The 19,454-nt window shown below is 38.2% G+C and overlaps 1 protein-coding gene across 2 annotated transcripts in view; it reads right to left on the bottom strand.

The window, feature by feature from the left end:
- Positions 1-19,454, bottom strand: part of TRIM33 (tripartite motif containing 33) — a 121,087-nt gene that overhangs the window by 65,195 nt on the left and 36,438 nt on the right. For both annotated transcript variants that reach the window (XM_041755410.1, XM_041755411.1), the window contains exons 2-4: positions 1,592-1,710; positions 1,051-1,195; positions 757-889 (exon numbers count right to left, since the gene is read on the bottom strand). In XM_041755410.1, coding sequence (XP_041611344.1) covers positions 757-889; positions 1,051-1,195; positions 1,592-1,710 — 397 coding nt within the window. The remainder of the gene's footprint in view (positions 1-756; positions 890-1,050; positions 1,196-1,591; positions 1,711-19,454) is intronic.

Below are 19,454 nucleotides of genomic sequence, written 5' to 3'. Positions count from 1 at the left end.
TTAACCTACCCTTTTTTTGGGCAGGAGATCCATAAAACCTATTTCCATCAAATCAGCAGAAATGTCATAAGAACACTTGAGAAAAGGCAGAACTAAGAACACTTGAGAAAAGGCAGAACTATGGGTAAGCAAGACCATCTTTTAAACTACAATACAACTTAATAGAAACTGGGAATTTTGCTAGAAGACTATTATACTCCTGACTAGAAATTTCAGTATGTTTCCAGAATAGTTCTAATGTAACAGACTAGTTAATAAGCGAAAACTACTGAATTCTGAGTGTATAACAGGGTTAGAATAGAAAGCTAGGTCTTACAAAATTAGTAATTCTGCTTGCTTATTTACACAGTTTGCAGAAAAACAAGAGATTTATATCTAACATGAAACCAGTATAGTTATGCTTTGATGTTAAAATGTGTATCAGCCATACTCACAGGAATATTACCTTTTTAGGTTACAGCCCAGAGCCTAAATACCACAGAATACTTGAAAAAAGCTTATTTGAACCAGAAGCACAACAAATAAATTAATACAATTCCTTTCTGGCAAAACCAAATGTAATGATACATTTTTAACAAATTTTCATAAGACAATTAGATTTGAATGTGGAAACCATTGAATAGTTCATGAAAAACATCTTGCTTTAAGAAATAAAATATATGAAAATGAGAAAATGCTAGCAAACAAAATTATGAATTAATTTAATAATTTTATAAAACAATAATATTTCGTGTTAAGCGATTATGACTTCTGTACCTATGTTCTTTGTGTTCCAATAGCTGACAGTCTCTACATGTCAATCTATCACATGTTTCACAGAAAAGTTTCAATTGTTCTTGTTTGTGTACAGGGCAGAAAACAGGGCGCTGACCAGATGCTCCAACAGATTCTGCAGTAAAATAAAACATATAGTTTTAAACTAAAAATTTTTATCTAACTTTCTAAATTCTTATTAATATTGATGTCCAAAGCATATAAAGAATAAATAGAAATGCTGTGAGGTAAAGGAGATTAATAGTATATTAATCATTAAAACTGCTTCTATCTTACCTGAGACATCTTCTTTCTTCCTGATCAAGTGATCTTTAGTGAATTTTACTCTTTGATGTGCTTCAATACATGTCTTACATAGCCACTCTCCACATTCTACACAAAAGCCAACTGCACTTGCATTGTCTTCACAACTAGTACATACCTAAAAGAGGAAACAAATACTAATCTACATCAAATTTACAAAATATAAATCCACAAAATAAAAACTTTCTGACCTGCTCTCAAATATACTAAATGACTAGAATAAAATTTTGTTAGCCACTTATCTTCAATAAAATCCTTTTCCTTCCATATCAAAAATTCAAGTAAGTAAAAATCTAAGTTTTGTAACACAAAAACCATATATAAGATTTGAATTTTTAAGTAATAACTTTTCATCTAATCAGTTACAAGAGTATAAAAAAGAATTAAGATCCTATTTTCAACTGGAAAAATAGAATTATATCTGAACTATTCTAAATTATGTAACTATCCAAATAGATTATTTACATTTCAATATCAAGATAAGAATATAAAGAAAAACTAATAAGAAGCATACCTGTTCTGATTTCTCATCAGAACTGCTAGGAGCTTCAGATGTATCTTTCACAAAATAATTATCCACAAGGTCTATCTGTCTGCATTCTTGGCGGCATACTGGGCACCGTATTACACCAACTACAACACAAAACAACAACATTAAATATTCCTCAAGAAAAAATAAGGAAACTGTGCATGATGCCCCTATGAAAAGCATTCATTCATATGTCACAGACAAGACCAAAGAAATGAACATTAAGAGTTGAGTAAAATAAATCCACTGAGTTATTCCATTGGGGGGGAAATGATACCCTATTTAGAAAGAGAAAACAAGCATTTATACAAAAAAAAAAATTCTAAAAGTGCTTTATTACGATGTGTTAGTCAGATAATGGCTTCCAAAGATATCCAGATCTTACTCTCTGGAACCTGTCAGAGTCACTTTATACAGCAAAGGCAACCTCTCGGGTATGATTAAATTAAGGCTGTTGAGATGGGAACATGCTGTCCTGGTTTATTTGGGGGGACCCCACATGTCATCTTTCAAGAGGGAGGCTGAGGAAGATTAGACTATAGAAAAGGGAAAGATGGCTAACAATGGAAGCAGAGATCGGAGTCATATACTTTGGGGATGAAGCAGTAAGACAAGAAATACAAGTGGCCACTGTAAACTAAAAAGATAAGGAAATGGGTTTTCTCCTTTTCAGAGCCTCTAGAAGGAATCAGATGAGACTACACTTTTACTCCAGCAGACATTGTGGCTATAGCCCAGTAAAACTGGCAATAGTGGATGTGTGTTATTTTAAGCCACCCAGTCAATGGCAATTTTGTTACAGCAGCAACAGAAATACAAAATCTATCATCTTAAAAATTCTGAATTGGTTCAGAACTACTTGAACTCACTTTCATGTGGGATGAAAGATCACATGTGCCTAAACCTCCTAGTGTTCTAGCATCTATCAAAAGAAATAAACGTATGGAAGTTAAAAACAAAAACAGCAATGCACTCAACACAACAAACTACTGTCAGCCATAAAACACGGATATAGTAAAAATGACACAATCCTTACTTTCAAGAAAGGGTTCAAGATTAGAATGTAATATATATAGTTTATACCATGTACAACTATAGAAAGCATCATATGTATACGTAGATTAGAATATAAACAGAATCCCCAAGAATTGTTAAGTATACAAATTACAGGACCTGAAGTAGTTCCAATGGAAAATAGAAACTTAGACACAGTGTTACTCTAAAAGTAGAAATTTCAGGGGGCACCTGGGTGGCTCAATCCACTGAGCATATGACTCTTGGTTTCCACTCAGGTCATGATCTGGCTCCAAGCTGGGGGTGGTGCTTGAGATTCTCCCTTCCTTTCCCTCTGCCCCACCACCACCTGACCCCTGCTCAGAGGCACACGCGCTCACTCTCTCAAATAGATGATAGATAAGTAGGAACATCAATCTCTCAGTAGACATATATACTGTTAAAATAAACTAAAAGTTATATATCTGAAAACAAAATGTAGTTTTTATAATATAAAGTGCATATAAAGATCCTGCTCAACGGAAATACATAATTTTTTTTTCAGATTTTACTTTATTCATGAAAGACAGAGAGAGAGAGATGCAGAGACACAGGCAGAGGGAGAAGCAGGCTCCCCAGAGGGAGCCCAATGCAGGATTAGATCCCAGGACCCCAGGATCACGCTCTGAGCCAGAGGCAGATGCTCAACCACTGAGCCCCCAGGCGTCTCTAAAAGTAACTTTTCAAGTAAAAAGAAGAAACAGCATTGGAAAGAGAAAGGAGGAAAAGGGATATAAATATTTCTTCATTTGAGTTGGCACTGAGTTAGAAACCTTCCAAAGAAACACAGAGTACAAAAAAATAAAAATAAAAGAAACAGAGTACAATAAAACAAGGAAGTAAGTGTAAGTAATTGTAGGAGCAAAACTACGGGAGCAACTAACGTCTCACAATAAATTAAGCTTTCACTGAAGAGGTCACACTTAAACACGGTCTTGAAAAATTAACATTCGTTTACTAGTGTGCAGGCAAGTTTATTTTGCTGACCTTGGTTCTTCAAATCCTGTACATTCCTAAGGAAGGCCTATCTCCAACACTGGCCCTCAAATAGCTCCTGTGACATGACCTCTAACTCTCAGAATATTCTGCCTGATAAGACTGTTGTATGCCTGAGGCCTTGGGCCATGCTGTATTAAGTTTGACCTCTAAAGGTGGATGGGTACTCAGTAGGTAGTGTGAGTTCTATGGAGGAGGCACCCCTATGTGACCATTCACCAATCAAAACCCTAGACACGGAGGCTCAGGTAAGCTTTCCTGATTGGCAATACTCCTGCATATTGTCAGACATAGTTACTCTAAAACCAAGCATCTCCTTGTGCAGCTACACTGAAAGGAGACATCTTGAAGCTTGTGCTTATTTTCTCCTGGACTTCATACCATGCATCTTTTCTCTCCTTGAAACAAAATGCAACCATGAGAATAATCAATCCTTCCAATATATCACTGAGCCTGAGGGTGACTCCAAACTTGGCTAGGAAAAGAAGAAACAGTATGCAAAAACAACAGTAAGTACAAAGTTCACAAATAAAAAAAAGGGCTATAAAAGATAGAAAAATGCCCACACATACATAAGCATATATAAGATACTGAAAAAGTTAAGAAATTGGCAGCATCTAAACAAAGGAATATTTCTGTTGAAGGATACAAAAGATGGAGAGACATTCTGTTCTAAGCAAGAAACAATATTATAAAAGTATCCATGGGGCTCCTAGGTGGCTCAGTTGGTTAAGCCTCTGCCTTCGCTCAGGGTCCTGGGACAGAGACCTGAGTCAGGCTCCCTGCTGTGCAGGGAGTCAGCTTGTCCCTCTCCCTCTGCTATGCTTGTTCTCTCTCATGCTCTATCTCTCTCAAATAAATACATAAAATCTTTTAGAGTATCCATCATACCCTACCCCTGTAAGTGAATAATTTCATGTACATCTTTGTCTTTCTGGGGACGCCTGGATGGCTCAAGGTCTGGCACCTGCCTTTGGCCCAGGGCGTGATCCTGGAGTCCCGAGATCAAGTCCCACATTGCACTCGCTGCATGGAGCCTGCTTCTCCCTCTGCCTGTGTCTCTGCCTCTCTCTCTCTCTCTCATGAATAAATATATAAAATTTTTAAAAAATCTTTGTCTTTTTAAACCCAATAAACTGATTCTCAGATTCTTAAAAGTACTTCAATCTAGCAAGTAGGCATCACAGTTATAACAAAAATTCACCTATATCTCATCTCAAATCCCCATTAAAGTAATATTAAGGAATTTGGAAGATAAAATATCTACAAAGATGAAGGCAAAGGAAAGAGCAAAGCACTCAATTCAGTATATATGCAATTTTAAGAAATGTAGAAGCGAAATGAAACGAACATTGCAAAAGAAACCCAACCAAAAGTACACCAGGAGTGAAAAAATACATCAGAGAAATACTCTTATTTGCCATAAAAATTTTCAGACAAGGCTGGATTTCAGAAATTTGAGGCATGAAAGAAGTTCCAATGAGAGAGAAGAATAAATTAAAGTCCACAGATATCAGCAAACCCCATTCCTAGGCTGACTACTTACACCTGACAGATTACCCAGCAGCTAAGGTATCTTACCACCAAAACCAAAAGAGCTGAAGCTTCTTCAGGGATCATTCTGCTATCTGCTTCTTTTTTTTTTTTTTTTTAATTTTATTTACTTATTCATAGACACAGAGAGAGAGAGGCAGGGACACAGGCAGAGGGAGAGAAGCAGGCTCCATGCTCGATCCTGGGTTTCCAGGACCACACCCCAGGCTGCAGGCGGCGCCAAACTGCTGTGCCACCGGGGCTGCCCTGCTTCTATATTCAATAAATTTAAAAATTATATATATGTTTGCTTTGAAAATGAGAGCCATTTTCCATTTGAGTTTATAAAGTAAGTATTATCCTTGTAATTAGTATAGATGAGTGTGCTCCTGACTCATTGAGTGCTGGTTGTCATGATGAGTTCTGATCATTATATAAAACTAAAACCCAAACTCCAAAACCAAAGCTGCTGATTAACTTTATGCATAACATCCCTAGAACAGATTTCATTACTTCAAAGTTCAAGTTCTGAGAGACCCATTCAGGCCTATTAGTTTCTTTTTAAATGACAATTTACTATAGTGTGTAATTATGGGGGATGTAGGGGACATAGGGGAAGGAAGACACTTTTTAGAAAATACACAAGTCTACAAATCAGTTTATCTCCACAGTGTTAAGAGAAATTTAGCTTCAATAAGTTGACTGGTATGAACTTCCATTCAAGAATGATGGCTAAACAGATATGGAAAAGACCATCTGAAATGGCCAAACACAGAAATAACTAAAATACAACAAATTAATAGGTACTTTGAAAAATATATAACTAAGTCCCCAACCTAAAAAAGGCAAAACATGCCAGAAACAAAAGGGAACTCATAGGTACTTTGAAAAATATATAACTAAGTCCCCAACCTAAAAAAGGCAAAACATGCCAGAAACAAAAGGGAACTCAAAGTTCAAGTGATCCAGTATCAGCTGATGCAAGTGGGTCAACAGGGGTTATAAGTATTCCTACTGGGAACAGGAAATACGACAAAGGTTAAAAGGTGAACTTGAACCCCTTCCATAAGACCATGGGGCAGGCTTTAAGTGCCCTACAACCTAAAATTTTTACCAACCCTAGAGTCATCCACAAGAAGTCAGGACACCAAATAAGCTTTACACATAGATATACAAGCAAATTTTGTGCTATCTGAACAGTACCCACAAAGGCCAAGTCAAGAAACTAGTAAGAAGCTTACCTGGGAGCTTCCAAGTTGTTGAACTCATGGAGATTACGGGAGAGGCACACTTAGAGCATGGAAGCTTCACATCCCTTCCCACATACCCTGCCCTGTGGATCTCTTCCTCTTGGCTGTTTCTGTGTTATAACATTTTATAATAAGCTGGAAATCTGTCTAGTGCTGGATGACTATGGGGAAGTTCATGATACAACTTCCAGCCCTGTACCCTCACGCCCTGGCCCCAGTTTTCCTGAGACTTCAGAAACTGAATGGAAAATTGGGAGTAAATCTACCACAAATAAGAAGGAGCTCGGGGATCCCTGGGTGGCGCAGTGGTTTGGCGCCTGCCTTTGGCCCAGGGCGCGATCCTGGAGACCCGGGATCGAATCCCACATCAGGCTCCCGGTGCATAGAGCCTGCTTCTCCCTCCGCCTGTGTCTCTGCCTCTCTCTCTCTCTCTCTGTGTTCCTATCATAAATAAATAAAAATTAAAAAAAAAATTACAAAAAAAAAAAAAAAAAAAAAGAAGGAGCTCGAAGAATTCAGTCCAACATACTCTGGTCATCCTCCTCAAGGCTTAAGTCAACATTTCTCTTTTGCTCTCTATCCTAAAATCTTTTTATTTCTTTTAAGATTTATTATATTAGGGATGCCTGGGTGGCTCAGTGGTTGAGCATCTGCCTTCAGCTCAGGGCGTGATCCTGGAGTCCCGGGATCGAGTCCTATATCAGGCTCCCTGCATGGAGCCTGCTTCTCCCTCTATATCTCTGCCCCTCTCTCTGTCTCTCAGAATAAATAAAATCTGGATACCCGGGTGGCGCAGGGGTTTGGCGCCTGCCTTTGGCCCAGGGCACAATCCTGGAGACCCGGGATCGAATCCCACGTCGGGCTCCCGGGGCATGGAGCCTGCTTCTTCCTCTGCCTGTGTCTCTGCCTCTCTCTCTCTCTCTTGTGTGTGACTATCATAAATAAATTTTAAAAAATTAAAAAGAATAAATAAAATCTTAAAAAAAAAAAAGATTTATTATTTTAGAGTGAGAGAAAATGTGGGCTCCAGGGAGGGCCCAAGGGAGAGATCTCAAGCAGGCTCCTCACTGAGCATGGATGGAGCCCAGCCCAGGGCAATCTCACCACCATGAGATCATGACCTGAGCCAAAATCAGAAGTCAGATGCTTAACTGAGCCATCCAGGTGCCCCCCCTCCCTAAGTTCAAATTCTTATTTTAAAACCCCTTCAGGGACAGCCCGGGTGGCTCGGTTTAGGGCCGCCTTCAGCCCAGGGCCTGATACTGGAGCCTGCTTCTCACTCTGCCTGTGTCTCTGTCTATCTCTCTCTCTCTCTCTCTCTTTCTCTGTGTGTCTCTCATGAATAAACAAAATAAAATCTTTTATAAATAAATAAAAATAAATAAATAAAACCCCTTCATTAGCCAACTCAGAACTCTAAAAAAAAATGTCCTCATATATACTTCTCTTTCTGGGATTCCTATGAAGATGAATTCACATATTCATTCAATAACAAAAAAAAAGAAGCTTCTCTGGAACCTTACAAACACAAAACTATCTCATTAGAATACCTCTCAATCCAGGGCACAAGTGGGACATCAACTTAGGACAGGCTCACAAAATAAAATTACAATGCATGAGGGAACCCAGTAAGAGTGAATCAACAAACACTATTCAGGCAAGAAATAAAACCTAAACCACAGAAAATAAAACAATTTGAAAAAGAACTCAACAATGTGTAGTGTTGAGAGATAAAGGAACAAACAGAATCTATGAAAACAGAGCTAAAAAAGAATCACAGAGAAATACAAATTATAGAGAAATTCAGTTTACTGAATAAACTCAAAACACAAGTTAAATAGTAAGCAAGAGATAACTGAATAAAAAATGAATTAGAAGACAGATATGAAGAAATCACACAGAATTCAGCAAAGAAATAAAGAAGGAACTACAAAAGAAAATAAGAAAGCTAAAGAGCTGAATGAGAAACTCTAGTTTCAAACATAGTAAAGAGGGAGGAAAAACTCTGTTAGTTATTAATTACAAGACAATTAGATTGATAGCAGATCTCATTAGTAAAAAGCAATGAAAAAAGTAACAGGGGTATCTTGAAAGCTTCTAGAGAAAGTAAGTCAATTTAGCAATTTAAATCCTGATAATGTCACTAATCAAAAGCAAGTTAAATTTCCAGACATAACAATACTGCTCATTGTTACAAGAATAAAGCTGTAAATTTGACCATATAAAACTGCCAGTTTTAGACTATGTATGCTCTGAAAATACGGTAATTTTACACAATTTAACTTACTATTGACTTTAAGAACATGGAAAATATTTAGGGGTGCCTGGCTGGCTCATCAGTAGAGCATGCAACTCCTGATCTCAGGGTCATGAGTTTGAGCCCCATATTGGGCACAGAGTTTATTTTAATAAAAAAATTTTTAAAAAGTAGGAAAATGTTGAGACACAAAAAATAATCTGCAAAGTTATTAATAAAACATGTCTATATCTAAATATGCATGAGTTAAAAATATATACAGATAAATATTAATTTAGGAAGATAAATAACATGAAATTAAAATATCAAACTATAATAATATGGTCTCTTATAATTAAGCTATACCTTTAAAAAATCATTCTAAATACAGTATGAAGGGAAAATTGAGAGACTAAGTGTCAATTAAAAAGGTAAGGGGTGCCTGACTAGCTCAGTCAGTTAAGCATCTGACTCTTGATCTCAGCTCAGGTCTTGATCTCAGGGTCGTGAGCTGGGTATGGAGTCTACTTTAAATAATTAATTAAGGTTAAATCTTGCCATTATAAAATATAAGTGAGGCATCAAAATTCAACTGCATAAAGTACAGTCAAGTTGTTGGAAAGAGAAATAACTGTACAAACTTTCTTAGCCAGCCAATCACAAGTGTCCGAAGTTAAGACTGCAGTTTAGTATCATGCTTAAGTGTGTTCTAAAGACCACAGTTTGAAAACAATTATTATAAAATACCAGAAGAAATTCTAGGAATATCTACTCTACTGGCTGCCACCATTTTTTTCAATTTGATTCACAAAAATTGGCTGATAAGACTAGTGGGGACACAGGGACTCTCTGCAACCACATATCCCCTGTCTTGTTTCTCTGTCCAACTTTGCTCTTCCTACTTCTGGCCTTCACCAGTAAGAATTTTAACCTGCCTGTTTGAGAATGAAGGTTGTGCCTCATGAGGAGAGGAGACAATCATGACCAAATTATATCTATTTTTTTTAAAGATTTTATTTATTTATTTATTTATTCATGAGAGACACAGAAAGAGAGAGAGAGAGAGGCAGAGACACAGGCAGAGGGAGAAGCAGGCTCCATGCAAGGAGCCTGACATGGGACTCAATCCCAGGTCCCCAGATCAGGCCCTGGGCTGAAGTCAGCACTAAACCGCTGAGCCACCTGGGCTGCCCACCAAATTATATCTAAACTTGCATTACTATAAGGTTTTACTGTAAGACCAGTTAGTATTTACTTTGAAATTTTTATGTATCAGTTTACTTAGTGCTCATACATAACCTCTCTGCGAAGTAGTTTCAATTAGTATCTTCACTTCAAAGGTGAGGAAATTGAGCTTCAGAGAAATCAGGTAATGTTCTCAAGGTCACTGGACACTAAATGGGGAGGGGGGATTTTAAGATCTAAAACCACAATATCGGAATCAATAATCCATGCTTTTAAAACCTATACTAAAGAGGCTAATTAAAAGGCTGATCCATTAGTAATGAAGTAAGACACTAAACTAAGGCAGTCATAATAGAAATAACAGAGGATAAATTAGAGACAGAATCAACTGTTTAATGAATAACTGCAGGGTGATGGAGAGGTAGCAGTTACAGCAAAGCAAAAAATTAGAAATTCTAGATGATTTACAAGTTTCTGGCATGGATAATTACACAATTACTCAAAATAAGGGAAAGGGAAAAAAGTGAGGGAAAAGTAATTTTAGCCAAAATGTAATGAATATGTTTCGGATAGACTGTGTTTAACTAGCAAAGTTTTGCAGCTGAAGCGTCTAGAAAGAACCATCAGCATATAACTAGTTAAAATCTGAAGCACAGTTATGATTAGCAAGGGGTGATCAAAGACAGTATGGTATCTTTCAATATACCATATTTATGATATTTATGAATCAAGCAGAAGAAAAGGAGTTCACAGATTCAAGACACAGATTTCAACATTTACAATTGTAAATCCCAAGAAGTACATTTTACATTAAAAGCCAGTAAGGACCACCTGGCTGACTCAGTCCACAAAGCATGTAACACTTGATCTCAGGGTTGTGAGTTCAAGCCCTACATTGGATACAGAGATGATTTAAAACTAAAATATATTTAAGTAGGTTCCATGCTCAACATGGGGCTTGAACTCACAACCCTGAGATCAAGAGTCATGTGCTGGGCAGCCTGGGTGGCTCAGCGGTTTTAGCGCCGCCTTCAGCCCAGGGCCTGATCCTGGAGACCCGCGATCGAGTTCTATGTCAGCGCTCGGCATGGAGCCTGCTTCTCCCTCTGCCTGTGTCTCTGCCTCTCTCTCTCTCTCTCTCTCTCTCATGAATAAATAAATATTAAAAAGAAAAAAAAGAGTCATGTGCTCTACTGACTGAACCATCCAAACACCCCAAAAATAAAATCTTGAAGGAAAAAGGCCAGTACAAACACACATATGCATAACTGAAATAAATGAGAATCAGATAGAAGTCAATTACAAAACAAACAAATACTTTTTCTATTAACTCTTCATGATTAACTTGTCATCACTGTACCAATTTACTTTTAAAATTATATTCTATTCCTAGGGGTGCCTGAGTAGCTCAGTGTGTTGAGCACCTGACTGTTGGTTTCAGTTCAAGCCATGATCTCATAGGTCATGGGATATGAGCACCAGGTCAGGCTCCTCACTCAGCAGGGAGTCTGCTTGAAATTCCCTTCCTGGACCCTTTCACTTTGTTTTGCTCTCTAGTGCACATGTGTGGGCTCCCTAAAAATAAATAAATAAATCTTTTAAAAATAAATAAAATTAGATTCTATCCCTGAATGTCAGTTAACTACTAGCATGAACTGACACTTTTTTTTTTTTTTTTTTGATGTAAGCACTAAATCCAGCATGGGGCTTGAACTCAAAACCCCAAATTCAAGAGTCGCATGCTCTACAAACTGAGCCAGCCAGGCACCCCAACCTAATGCTCTTTTTATTCAACCCCTAGCTTTTTTCCCATATCCTGGAATAGTTAGTCCAAATCTTTAATCATCAACTTCTATCTCTTTTCCCTTAGAAAATAACTGTGAATACAAAATATAGATACATTTTCAGGTGAGAAGGAAATACAAGAGGACTTGCACCCATGGCATGGCCTTTAATTACCCAAGTGGGAGGCCAGATCAAGTGATGAGAGTGAGAGTCTTGTGAGCTTAAGTGCTGAAAGACTAAATAATCCAGAGAACAGGAAAAACAGGCTAGAAAGTATATTATCAGGTATCAAGAATCCCAAGTTTGAAAGATATAACCATTCCTAAGACTAACTCCTCCCTCCATCTTGAACCCATCTCCTGTCCAGCTCTATTCGTTCCCTGTGTACATCCAGTAATATGAACCTAGGAAGTATTACATATTTACTGAAAGGCAGGCAAAAAATAATAACTAGAAGGGCACCTGGGTGGCTCAGTCAGTCTGACTCTTGATTTCAGCTCAGGTCATAAGACAGAGCCCTGCATGGGGTTCCATGCCTAGCATGAAGCCTGCTTAAGATTCTCTCTTTCCGGGATCCCTGGGTGGCGCAGCGGTTTGGCGCCTGCCTTTGGCCCAGGGCGCGATCCTGGAGACCCGGGATCGAATCCCACGTCGGGCTCCCTGCATGGAGCCTGCTTCTCCCTCTGCCTGTGTCTCTGCCTCTCTGCCTCTCTCTGTGTGACTATCATGAATAAATAAAATCTTTAAAAAAAAAAAAAAAAAAAAGATTCTCTCTTTCCCTCTTTGTCCCTTCCCGACCTGCATGCTCTTAAAAAAAAAATTTTCAATTCAAAAACTTTGTATAGGGATCCCTGGGTGGCGCAGCGGTTTAGCGCCTGCCTTTGGCCCAGGGCGTGATCCTGGAGACCCGGGATCAAATCCCACATCAGGCTCCCGGTGCATGGAGCCTGCTTCTCCCTCTGCCTGTGTCTCTGCCTCTCCTTCTCTCTCTGTGTGACTATCGTAAATAAATAAAAATTAAAAAAAAAAAAAAAAACTTTGTATAATTAGAAAATAAGTTCATTAACATATATATCAATCTAATTACAATATTCAGCATTATGTTTTTTTTTTCAAGATTTTATTTATTTATTCATGAGAGACACACAGAGGCAGAGACACAGGCAGAGGAAGAAGCAGGCTCCATGCAGGAAGCCCAACATGGGACTCGATCCTGGCTCTCCAGGATCAGGCCCTGGGCCGAAGGCAGGCGCTGAACCACTGAGCCACCCAGGGATCCCTACTCAGCATTATCTGAAATAAAATACCAAAGTGTCTTTTTTCTTTTTTTCAGTTTTTTTTTTTTTTTTTTAATATTAACAGAAACTTGTGCAAGGGATGCCTGGGTGGTTCAGTGGTTATGTCTCTACCTTTGGCTCAGGTCGTGATCCTGGGGTCCTGGGATCGAGTCCTACATCACGCTTGCCTGCAGGGAGCCTGTTCTCCTTCAGCTTATCTCTGCCTCTCTCTGTGTCTCTCATGAATAAATAAAATCTTCTTTTTTATAAAAAAAAAGGAAAGAAAACTTGTATAAAAATAATGTGGCTTTGTTTTTGTTTTTAAGTAGGCTCCACATCTAGCATGGAGCCCAACACAGGGCTTGAACTAGATCAAGACCTGGAGTGAGATCAACAGTCACACGCTTCACTGACTGAACTACCCAGGCACCTCAAAATAACTTTTTTTATATTGGTGATATGGACAAGTTATAGCCTGCCAGCTAATTAAAAAAAATGCAGTATCAAACAGTTCAGCCAACGATTTTTAAGATTTTATTTATTTGACAGAGAGAAAGAGAGAGAGAGAGAGGTAGAGACAGCATATGCATGCACAAACAGGGGGAGGAGAGTTGGAGAAGCAGGTTCCCCACAAACCAGGGAGCCTGATGGGGGGGGGGGGGGGGGGGTCCCAGGACTCCAGGATCATGATCTGAGCCAAAGGCAGATGCCCACCCAACTGAGCCGTCCAGGTTCCCCAGCCAATAATTTATTAAGAATGATTTTTATACTTTTAAAAAAGAAGAAAAGAAGAAGGTAAAAGCTACAGAGATAGTATTTGGACACAAAGTCTAAAGTGTTTACTACCAGGTTCATTACAGAGAAAGTATAGAACATCCAGCTTAAATGACTGGATTTCGCTAACCCAGGTGGAAACGATGCCATATAACAGAAAATTTAACACAGTTCTTAAATTCAAGTACTCCAATCCAAATCTACAGAAATTCTGAGTCTTCTTTGTACCTATATTTCACACGACAAAGGGCTTCAATCTGTGTATGCATACATATGCTTGCATGAGTAAACTTGCATGCAACTCTAATTTCCTTTCTCTCTTTTTATGGGGGCAAGGGGTAGGCAGCCAAAAAGACCCAGAGAAGCATGAAGATATGACCATGAAGACCCATGATTTGATGGGCTATTTGGGTCTGTTTATTCACTGGCCCCTTTAGGAGACAATCTGACTTCTGCAAAGGGAGGCTCAAACAGTCCCTGGATCATGAAAGGGAAGCTCCTACGCTAACTGTACAAGCTGAGCAGGGAAAGAGTAAGATCTGATACTTCCAGGATAACATAATTTGAAAATGCATTCAGTACAGGACAGCTGAAACATAGTTTCTTTTTGTTTTTTGTTTTTTTAAGATTTTATTTACATATTCATGAGAGACACAGAGAGAGGCAGAGACAGGAGAAGCAAGCTCCATGCAAGGAGCCTGATATGGGACTTGATCCTGGGTCTCCAGGATCACACCCTGAGGCAAAGGCAGATGCTCAACCACTGAGCCACTCAAGCATCCCTGAAACAAAGTTTATGATGTCTTCCATGGTCTACTGGTTCACCACTGACCAACAGCCACACCACCACCCTTAAGCTTGACCCTGTAAATGAAGTCATACTCATGAATACGCAAAGAACAAGTATAACCCATTTGAGGAGGTTCAGTAACTTGAGGGAGACTGAAGTGAACAATCAGAACCAGATGGCTGCTGAGGCAGAACTAATGAAAGAAACGAGAGAACTTGAGTTCAGAAAAATGTACTGAGAACTTTCACAGAAATGCAATTAGAATACAGATAACAAAAGGAAAAGGGCTCTGCTAGAATTAAGTAAGATTTCAAAATTTTAATAATCAGAAGACCTGAAAACAGAATGGAAACTCCTAAGAGGCAAATTGATAGTTTGGAAGATCAAATTAAGAAACATACCTAAAACAAAAGAGCGCTGAAAGAGAAAAGGATAAATAAATACATACCAGCAAATGGGTAACTATTACAGTTACACTACTGAAAATCAAAGACAAGAAAAGTGACTCATGATATACAGGGAAACAATAAGAGTAATAGTAGACTTAGCAGAACCACTAGAGACCAGGAAGCAGTGGAATGACATTATTCAAACGAGTGAAAGAAAAAATTACCAACCAAGAATTCTTTTTTTTTTTTTTAAGATTTTATTTATTTATTCATGAGAGACACAGAGAGAGAGGCAGAGACACAGGTAGAGGGAGAAGCAGGTTCCATGCAGGGAGCCTGATGTGGGACTTGATCCCGGGACTCTAGGATCATGCCCTGAACCAAAGGCAGACGCTTTTACCGCTGAGCCACCCAGGTGTCCCCCAACCAAGAATTCTACATTCATCAAAATTAACCTGTGAAAGTGGAAATAACCACATATAAACATGGATTGAGGAAATTCATTGCAAGTCCACCTGCCTTACAAGAAATACTAAAGAAGGTTCCTTAGTCTGAAAGGAAGTGACATCAGACAGTAACTCAAACGTAGACAAAGAAATAAAGACCACAGGTAAGGTTAATTACATAAGTGTTTAACAATATAAACCTACTTTTTCTTTTTAACTGACTTAAAAGAAAACTCTACAAACAGCAGCACAAAGGAAGAGAAAGGAAATGGAAGTCATCCAGAAGCAAGGGCATGACATCAAACCATAACCCAAAACCACAAAAATTAAAGTGTACCAGAAATAGTAAATATATACAGATTCATATAAAGCACTGTATTTTTTTCCTTTATTCTCAACTTCTTTGAAAACTCTAAGAGTGTACCAACAATAACAATAAACATATTACTGGGTTTATAACACAGATGTAACATAGAGAACACCACCACAAAGGAGAACTACATCGGAGAAAGAGTCTATTATTTTACTGAAACCAAGTTAGTAATAATCTAATGTGGACTCTGATGGGGTGCCCGGGTGGTTCAGGTGATTAAGCATCCCACTTCTTGGTACTAGCTCAGGTCTTGATCTCAGAGTTGTGAGGTCAAGTCCTATACTGGGCTCCACAGTGGGCACAGAGCCTACTTAAAAAAAAAAAAAAAAAAAAAAAGACAATAAAATTTACAGACACACTCAAAAACCCATCTATTTCAGAACACTGAGAACCACTAAGAGACAAAACAAGAAGTGCTGATTCTACAAAAACTAGGAGAATTTCAGATAAAACAGTGAGAGATGCTGCCCTTCTTAAATGAGAATGATCCTATGATCCTCACTCCCACCCCAACAGTCTGACCTGCAAGATCAGTAGATTTACTTGAGCAGGATTGACCATAAAACCAGTAGCTTTGGTGCAGTATGAGGCAGAATCAATTAGGGGAGGAGGGCAAACGTGAAAAACAGAAGCTTTGCTGCTAAAAATAAGAATCTCAGGAAATAACAGTTTGCTATATATACCAAGGTTAAGGTCATAGAGCAAGCACCAACCCAAATATAAAATTAACACAGCTGACTCTTGAACACAGATTTGAACAGTGCAGGTCCACTTACAGGTGGGATTTTTACATTACTGTAAATGCATTTTCTCTTCCTTATGATTTTCTTAATATTTTCTTGGGGTACCTGGATAGCTTAGTTCATTAAGCAGCTGACTTCTGCTCAGGTCACGATCTCAGGGTCTTGGGATCAACCCTGTGTTGGGCTCCATGCTCAGTGGGGAACTCTGTTTCACCCTCTGGCCCTGCTCCCCACTTACATGCACATGCATGTACTCTCTAATAAATAAAATCTTACAAAAAAATAAAACCTTAAAAACTTAAAAAATAAAATAATGTTCTCGGGATCCCTGGGTGGCGCAGCGGTTTGGCGCCTGCCTTTGGCCCGGGGCGCGATCCTGGAGACCCGGGATCGAATCCCACGTCGGGCTCCCGGTGCATGGAGCCTGCTTCTCCCTCTGCCTGTGTCTCTGCCTCTCTCTATCTCTCTGTGACTATCATAAATAAATAAAAATTAAAAAAAAAATATTTTAAAATAATGTTCTCTCTAGCTTGCTTTGTTGTAGGAATACAGTATATGATACATATAATGTATAAAATGTGTTAATCAACTATTTATGTTATCAGTAAGGTTTCCTATCACCAGCAGGCTATTAGTAGTAACGTTCGGGGAGAGTCAAAAGTTATATGAGGATTTACAAGTACGCCAGAATCAGTGCCCCCTTCCCCACGTTGTTCTAGGGTCAACTCTATACTTAAAATGAGAGAGTCACAGAAGGACTAAAACTCTCCACACGTAATTGGCTAACTAAATGGGAGACCCAAGAAATCCCAGCAAAAACTAAAGGTCTTGTGAGACTAAAAACTGGCCACAAATTTGAAAGTTTTCCCAAATCACTGAGATCAATCATTACTGGGTGTACGACTTATAGGCTCAAGGCATTCAATCACAACTAATGCTGAAAGCACAGTGACCACCAAAATATGCAAATATAGGAGCAAGCCCTACAAAACCAGGCTAAACAAAAACAAAAACACTGAAAAAGGACGTTAGCTGCTATACACTCACTATACAAAAGATAGATTCCACATTTTAAGTCTAGGCAAGTATTAAAAAATACCAACAAATAGGGGTGCCTGGGTGGCAGGGTCAGTTAAGTGTCTGCCTTCAGCTCAGGTCATGATCCTTGGGTCCTGAGATTGAGCTTAATGTTGGGCTCCAAGTTCAGCGGGGAGCCTGCTTCTCCCTCTGGTGCGCGCTCTCTCTCTCAAATAAATAAATAATTCTTAAAAAAAATACCAACAAACCACAGAAAGATAAAGCAGAATTTAAAGTGGCTACAATATAGATACATATTATCTAAGATATAAAATTGAGAAAACATTCAAAGAAATAGCAAAAGTGTGACCTGTGACCTAAGGGAAGAAGAAAAAAATCAATCTGATCACTTGAGCCCAGACACTGGAGGTAGTAGACAAAGATTTTGAAACAGCTATTATAAATATTCCCAAGAATAAAAGGAACCTTTCGAAGAATAAAGTAAAATAGAAGGGCAGTGCCTCAACAGAAAGTCTCAATAGAGTACTAGAAACTGTAACAACCCACAAAGATGAAGTACAATATCAAAAATAAAAATTTCATTATATAGCTGAGCTCAATAGCAGACTTGGGTGAACCTGTAGATAAATAAACGTATTCAGGACCTGGGTGGCTCAGCGGTTGAGCATCTGCCTTAGGCTCAGAGCATTATCCTGGGATCTGAGATTGAGTCCCACATCAGGCTCCTCCCAGGGAGCATGTTTCTCCCTCTGTCTGTGTCTCTGTCTCTCTCTCTCTCTCTGTCTCTCATGAATAAATACATAAAATCTTTAAAAAAATAAAAATAAACATATTCAATCCAAAAAAAGGAAAAATGACTAAAGAAAATGAAACAGATCCTCAGAGACTAGCAAGACAATGCCGAAAATCCCAACATAAATGTAATGCGAATCCAAAAACATAAAGTAGGAAAAACATGTAGAAATAATAGCTGAAAATGTTCCAAACTTGATGAAATACATTAATCTGCAGATTCAAAAGGCTGGAAGAACTCCAATTATGATAAAAAGAAAGCCAATCAAACCTAGATTATCTCAAACTCAAACTGCTGACAAAGATTTTCAATTAAAATACTCAAAAGTAGCAAGAGAAAAACAATTCATTACATAGGAGAGAACAATACCATTTACAGCACTTTTCATCAGAAACAATGAGGCCAGAAAGCAATGAAATAACATTTAAAGTACAGAAAGACTGTAAACCAAGAATTTAATAGTAAGCAAAAATATTCTTCAAAATGAAAGCAAAATAAAAATATCCTTGGGTAGATAAAATTTAAGAGAATGTCATTTGCATGGTTGTACCACAAAAAATAATAAAGGAAGTACATCAGGCTGAAAAGAATTGAAATGACAGATCCACAGGAAGGAAATGAAAAGCACTAGAAATAGTAAACATGGAGGAAGACACAAAATATTTTTTCCCACTTAACTTCTTTAATGGAAACAAGACTGTTTAAAACAATAATCATAACACTGCATTGATGACTTTTTAAATATTTACATGGAATAGTATAACAGTAACAGTACAAAGAAGAGGAATGGATCTACAGTGAAGCAAAGTTTCTGAATTTTAACAAAATTAATATAGTATTATTCTGAAGAGGCTTAAAATAGACATGTAATTGCCAAAGCTATAACTAAAACAAAAAGTGAAAACAAAATCAGAGAAAATTTTAAAGTGCATTAAAAATATCAATGGGGGATCCCTGGGTGGTGCAGCAGTTTAGCGCCTGCCTTTGGCCCGGGGCGCAATCCTGGAGACAGGGGATCGAATCCCACGTCGGGCTCCCTGCATGGAGCCTGCTTCTCCCTCTGCCTGTGTCTCTGCCTCTCTCTCTCTCTCTCTCTCTTTGTGACTATCATGAATAAATAAATAAAATCTTTAAAAAAAAAAAATCAATGGACACAAAATGTATAATAAAATAACAAACTGACATGA

Source organism: Vulpes lagopus, chromosome 5, assembly GCF_018345385.1.
Source record: "Vulpes lagopus strain Blue_001 chromosome 5, ASM1834538v1, whole genome shotgun sequence".
Taxonomy (NCBI): Eukaryota; Metazoa; Chordata; class Mammalia; order Carnivora; family Canidae; genus Vulpes; species Vulpes lagopus.
The sequence above is the reverse complement of the archived record's forward strand: the minus strand, read 5'-3'. Positions and strand labels throughout refer to the sequence as shown.